This window comes from Carlito syrichta, unplaced genomic scaffold, assembly GCF_000164805.1.
Source record: "Carlito syrichta isolate Samal-C Ts95f unplaced genomic scaffold, Tarsius_syrichta-2.0.1 Scaffold301903, whole genome shotgun sequence".
NCBI classification, from domain to species: domain Eukaryota; kingdom Metazoa; phylum Chordata; class Mammalia; order Primates; family Tarsiidae; genus Carlito; species Carlito syrichta.
In genome coordinates this window covers 155,493-161,328 of record NW_007245999.1, presented here as the reverse complement: position 1 = coordinate 161,328, position 5,836 = coordinate 155,493, and the positions used below count along the sequence as shown (strand labels likewise).

General features: G+C 58.0%; 1 protein-coding gene across 2 annotated transcripts; it reads right to left on the bottom strand.

Annotated features, from left to right (window-relative positions):
* Window positions 1–1,275: 1,275 nt before the first annotated feature.
* On the bottom strand, window positions 1,276–4,300 carry CLEC4G (C-type lectin domain family 4 member G). 2 transcript variants are annotated; one of them, XM_008055635.1, is made up of 9 exons: window positions 4,243–4,300; window positions 3,861–3,971; window positions 3,459–3,512; window positions 3,260–3,322; window positions 2,633–2,737; window positions 2,254–2,343; window positions 1,905–2,053; window positions 1,696–1,811; window positions 1,276–1,414 (listed from the first exon to the last, which is right to left on the bottom strand). In XM_008055635.1, the coding sequence occupies exons 1-9, from the start codon at window positions 4,298–4,300 to the stop codon at window positions 1,276–1,278; spliced, it is 885 nt and encodes a 294-aa protein (XP_008053826.1). The 2 variants fall into 2 exon arrangements, with proteins under 2 accessions (XP_008053826.1, XP_008053827.1); XM_008055636.1 differs by having other exon boundaries at window positions 4,279–4,300.
* Between the last annotated feature and the right edge of the window lie 1,536 nt (window positions 4,301–5,836).

Here is a 5,836-nt window from a genome sequence, read left to right as displayed (position 1 = left end):
GCCTAGCAGATCGAGGCTGCAGTGGCTGTGAGCATGCCACTGCACTCCAGCCTGGGCGACAGAGTGAGACTGACTCAAAAAAAAAAAAAGTTCCTTGACTTCTGCTTCCTTCATCAAAGAGCATCATTCCCACCTCTGCTTCTGCTGAAACTCTCAGACTCTGACCTTCCTGCCTTCTCTCATAAGGACCCTTGTAATCCTGCTGGAACTATAGGCGCAAGTTACCGCGCCTGGCTAATTATTATTATTACTTTTTTATTGTAGAGACGAGGTCTCACCAAGTTGCCCAGGATGGTCTCGAACCCCTGGACTCAGGCAATCCTCTCGCCTTGGCCTCCCAAAATGCTGGGATTACAGGCATGAGCCACTGCTCCCGGCCTAGAAGTCCACTCTTTCTGGTCTGTATTTCCTGACTGCCCCTCCCAATGGTCACAGGCCCTAGGAATCCAGGACGGAAGGACCGGCTTATCCGATCAGAGCAGCCCATCCCCAAATTGCCTCAAAGCCTTGTCTCAGGTGGCCTGTAATCTCCACAGTGGAGTGTCATTCTTCTCAAGGATGAGACCACCACTACAGTCCCTCAATACAGTCCGTCTCCTGAAGGACAAAGATAGCCCCTCGCTCTGCAAACGCATCAGGTGTCCTCTCCTTGCAATCCTCCATTAAATCACGGATCACATTCTTCCTGTGTCCAGTTGGACCTGTGTCCCCAGCATCCTCTGAGGAAGTAGCAGTGCAGAGTGGGAGGCTGCTCTATCTTCAAGTCTTCCCAGCCCAGAGTGGGTTACCCACTGGGTTTGGGGGTATCATAGGGCTATAATGTTCCTCTTGGAGAGATCAGATCACTCACAGGGACCACACCAGGGTGTCTTGGATAAAGCTTAGAAAAGCTCACTAGAACCAGATTCATTTCTGAAATGTTTATTAATGCTCAAGCCTTAGGCTGCCAAGGCACTCCCACTCTATAAGAAAATTCAGGATAATCAAACTGCTCCACCCTCTCAACAGCCTGACCTTGGTCAGGGAGAAGGGTGGAGTCAGATCATGGGAATCCAGCAGCAGGGACTTGGGGACTTCATGAGTGATGTTGTGGTGAGTTTGGGGTGGAGGTCCCAGAGACAGAGCTGGGTCGGGCAGGGCAGTTCTCGGGCGTGGTGAATTGGGAAATATATATATATATATATATTTGACAGCCAGTGCCAGGTGCCAGCATGGTAAGCACCACTCTGAATAAGATTTGCTGCAGCGGGCATGGCTCTGGGACACTGGGCAAAGTCAGCAGCTGTGCCTCTTCTCACAGATCCAGTTGTCCCTTTCGTTGTCACACGGTGCGTCGTTCCACAGCCCCGTGTGCAGCAACATGACACAGTTCTCACGCCCTCGAGAGTCATTGGGCTCCCCCTGGTTCCAGTGGCTGCAGTGGTTGAGTGGGGTTGTTGCCGGGATGGAGCTGGGTCCCACCTTCTGCCCAGGCTCTTGCCCGTTTAGTGCTCGGGTCTACCCTGGACACCCTGAATGTCTAGCTTGAACACGCACCTGGGATATGTTTCTAACGCCCAGAATTTAACCCTGGGCAGTTCCTGAGGTCTAGAATGCCCAACCCTAAGAATAGAGTCCCTGAGACTTGGCCAAATCACTTCCCTGTCCCCTTTGACCCGTCCCTTCCCCAAGTCTCACCAGGAGCCCTTCCCAAACCTGAAGCTGAGGGCGACTCCGTCCACCCACTGGTAGCTCTGAACCTTGCCAAGATGTCGCACAGCCCTCAGACCCATCCAGTAACCGCGGCCAGCAGTATTCCGAGTCAGGAAGTTCTAGAAAGGAGGGGAAACCTGAGCGGGCAGAGTCCACCCCGCCCGACCACCGGAGCCACGCCCACTCAGGGGAACGCCCCGCCCCCTGCGCACCTGCTCCTCCAGGCCGCCGACGATCACCAGGTGTGCACTGGCGCCCGCGCAGTGGGTCTGCGCGGCCACCCATGAGGCCTTGTTCTCAGAGAAGTAGTAGCAGGAGCCCTCGAAAGGCAGCCACGATGCGGGGCACGGCTCGCAGGAGCCTGGGAGTGTCGAGGGTCAGAGAGCTGGACAGCTCCCGGGGGCAGCGCAATGAGAGGATGGAGTGGGTCGGGCCTCGGGGTCCCAGGGGCGGAGTCACAGGACCAAGGTCAAGGGGCGGGGCCGAGTGAATCAGGGACCCACAAGCAGGGTCTACTTACACCCTCGCCTGAGCTCCCCCGCCCTTCCCCGTCTCGCTCACTGTTCTGGAATCTGATGGTCCCCAGCACCCGGAACAGCTCGCTGCGAACATCTTCACGATCCCTTCCCGCTTTAGCCAAGCCCTGGGTCACTGCGGGCCAAGGGAGTTGAGATTATAGCTGGGGTCAGGGTCAGGAGCAGGGTCATGAGTAGGTCGAGGTCAGGATAGCTGTCTGTGGTCGGTGCACCATCGGTGCCAGGGTCAAGACTGTTATAATTGGGCAGCGTCCAGGTGTGGCTGGGGTTAAGAGTGGTAGTCAAGGTCAGCGTCCAGTGGGCAAGGTCAGGATGGGGGCCACGATCGGAATCAAGAGACAAGATAGGTTCGGAGTCCCGGTGGTGGCCAGGGCTCAGGGGTCGTGGTCACACTGGGCCCTCACCCTGTTCACTCAGGTCCTTTAGGGCACTTTCTTGCTCCATTAGCTTCGCCTGCGCTTTCCCGAGCTCTGCACTCATGGTTTGCAGCTCCACGTGCGCCCCTGAGCCTGGGGGAGTGAGGGACGGAAGGGGTGTGGGAGGCCAGGATGGACAGGGCCTCTGAGACCAGTCCACTCGGCTTCACCTGCCCAAGCCTGCCCCCAGGTCCTCCTCCAACCCAGCCACGAGCCCCGCCTCCAGATCCTCCTCCAACCCAGCCACGAGCCCCGCCCCAGGTCCTCCTCCAACCCAGCCACAAGCCCCGCCCCAGGTCCTCCTCCAACCCAGCCACGAGCCCCGCCCCAGATCCTCCCCCAACCCAGCCACGAGCCCCGCCCCAGGTCCTCCTCCAACCCAGCCACAAGCCCCGCCCCAGGTCCTCCTCCAACCCAGCCACAAGCCCCGCCCCAGGCCCTCCTCCAACCAGCCACAAGCCCCGCCCCAGGCCCTCCTCCAACCAGCCACGAGCCCCGCCCCCAGATCCTCCTCCAACCCAGCCACAAGTCCCGCCCCAGGTCCCCCTCCCATCCCGGCCACAACCCTCGCACCCGCGCCCTCTTCCCAAGAGCCTAGCCTGCGCTCCCTCTCACAGCAGTTGTGACAGGCTCCGATCTCCTCCTTCAAGGCACCCAGCACCGTCGTCTGCTTCGAGGCTGGAAAGACCCGACGGTTCACCTGGGCGGCTCAGACATCCTTCCCCGCTCCAGGGCCAGCCCGGGGATCCGTGGAGTCCCCGCCCACCACCCACCGCCCTGTCTCCCGGGGCCCCGGCACCCCGCCCGCACGCACCGTTCCTCCTCAGAAGGTCCTGGCTGCCCCGGAGCGCCCCGCTCTCCGTGGAAGCTGCGGAGAGAGGCTTCTGCAGGCGCGGCCGGGACTCGGGAGCCCTCCCCTCGCCCGGGGGTGCGGGGTCCCGGGTCTTGGGACCGCAGAGGACGTACAGCGCACACGATGTGCACACACGCTGATGGGAGACAGACACGTGGGGGCATGCACGCACATACGTGTGCTCGCTTGTACACACGCCTGTGAGCACATGGCCTGAAGAGGTGCACACGCTCTGTTCCCACGTGCTCACACCCAGACCCAAGCAGAGGCCCAGAACCCAGCTGGTGCACCGTGGAGGGGGGAGGTTGGTGTCCCCAGAGTGGCTGGGCAGACCCCTCGCCATTGAGGGCGTCACTCACTCACCCTTGGACACCAAGATGCTCAGGATGACAGCCCACAGGACTGTGGCGACCAGGAAAGCCAGGGCCAGGAAGAGGGGTCTCCGGCTCCCATACTCCCAGCATCCCCAGGGCCCTAATAGAACACGGATGGACTGCTGGGTCCGCCAGGACTGAGCCCTGGGGGCTTGGGTTCCTCCCACGAAACTGAGGCTCAGAGACATTAAGTAACTCCTCTATGGTCACACAGCCTCTAAGTGGCAGAGTTGGAATTTGGATCCAACTGGCTCTGTGGCCTGTGGTGTTTTTCCTGCACCCACTACCTGGACCACTCTTGGCTCTTTCCTTCCCCCCACCTCCCCATCAAACCCCAGATATTGGGGCAGGGAGGGACCCATTTCTCATACCTCTGGGGACCTCCTCTGGCCTGCTGTCCCACTTGCTGTACTTGGTGGTGGTGTCCATGGTGGTGCAGGCAACCAGCGTGAGCGGAGATTATGAATTCCTCTCACTCCTCACTCCCACTCCTTCTGCCCTCTCCACTCTCTCTTCCTTCCTGCCCCTCTTCCCTGATCGCAGTTCCTGGTAACCAGGAGTCCTTGGCCAATCACATGTCTGGGCCCTTTCTGGGCTGAGATGGAAGTGAGGGACAGTTCTTGCCTCAGCCACATCCCCAGGCTGGGGTTTCTCCTTGGAGCTTGGTCCTATCTCTTATGGTCCTGGGACTGGGGTTTCTTGAGAGAGGGACACATTGATCCCGGCCAGGTCCCTGCCTCCTGAGAAAGCCCCAGGTGTGCCCAGCTCTTTCAGATCCCTTCTCCACTGCCCTGCAGGTGCCTCCCAATTCTGACCCTGCTGGCTCTTGAGAAAGCCCCCCAGGCATGGTCTCCTGGCCAGTTCAGTTCCCTTCTTCACTCCCCTGCAGGTGCCTGCCAGAGGCCGAGGCCAACCCCAATCTTAGTTCAGTCCCTCTGGGCCAAAAGGGAGTAAATGGGTTTGCCGGGGAGGCGGTGGGTTGAGATGCTGGGCTCTCCCACTGGGTGGATGGGTGGAGGGACATGAATCGTGTTGCTTCTAGAAGCCTGCTTCCTCCTCAGTGAAAAAGGGGCAGTAATAGGGTCTCCCTCACAGGGACACTGTGATGAAGAGATGAGGTCATGCATGTCTAAACACACCATCTCGGGCACATCCCAAACCCCAATGTTCCTGCATTTTTCTCAACAAACATGGAACACCTACCTTGCACCAGACATGTATCCGGGAACTGGGGCTACATCAGAGAACGAAATAAGCACATCCTTCCCTTCTTGGCACTAATGTTCTGGTAGGGGGTGGGGCGGAGCGACATTAAATAATAAACAAAATAAAACAAGTAAGTTGCATGTCACAGTGGTTCTCAGCCAGGGGCAATTATGCCTACCAAGGGGACATTTGCCCCTATCTGGAAACATTTTGAATTGTCACAACTTGGGGTTTGTGTGTGTGTGTGTGTGTGTGTGTGTGTGTGTGTGTGTGTGTGTGTGTTGCTACTGGCATTTAGTGGGTGGAGGCCAGAGATGCTGCTCAAAACCCTGCAATGCACAGGAAGCCACTGCAGCAAAGAACAACCCAGCCCCGAACACCCACAGTGCCGAGGGGGAGAGCCCTTCTGTAGTAGGTCAAAAAGCCATGAGTGCTGTGAAAAAACTGACAGGAAGAAAAAGTCCAGTAGGATAAGGGCTTGGGAGGGCTGGACAGGCAATGGCCATGAGTAGAATGACCAGGGTGACCTTGGCTGAGAGGGTAACATGTTAATTTTAAAAAAATGCAACACTTGAGTCGGGCGCAGTGGCTCATGCCTATAATCCCAGCACTTTGGGAGGCTAAGGTGAGAGGACTGCCTGAACCTACAGGTTCAAGACCAGGTTGGGCAACTTGGCAAGACCTCATCTCTATAATAAATTTCAAAAAATTAGCTGGGCATGGTGGCATGTGCCTGTAGCTCCAGCTACTTGGAAGGCT

What these genes read in the sequence shown, in the direction of transcription:
- CLEC4G (XM_008055635.1), bottom strand. Translation starts at nt 4,300, where the DNA reads ATGGACACCACCACCAAGTACAGCAAGTGGGACAGCAGGCCAGAGGAG. An exon ending in GCCAGAGGAGGTCCCCAGAG is followed by an intron (nt 3,972 to 4,242) that starts GTATGAGAAATG and finishes GTGTTCTATTAG; the next exon opens with GGCCCTGGGGATGCTGGGAG. An exon ending in GGACCTTCTGAGGAGGAACG is followed by an intron (nt 3,323 to 3,458) that starts GTGCGTGCGGGC and finishes GGGTCTTTCCAG; the next exon opens with CCTCGAAGCAGACGACGGTG.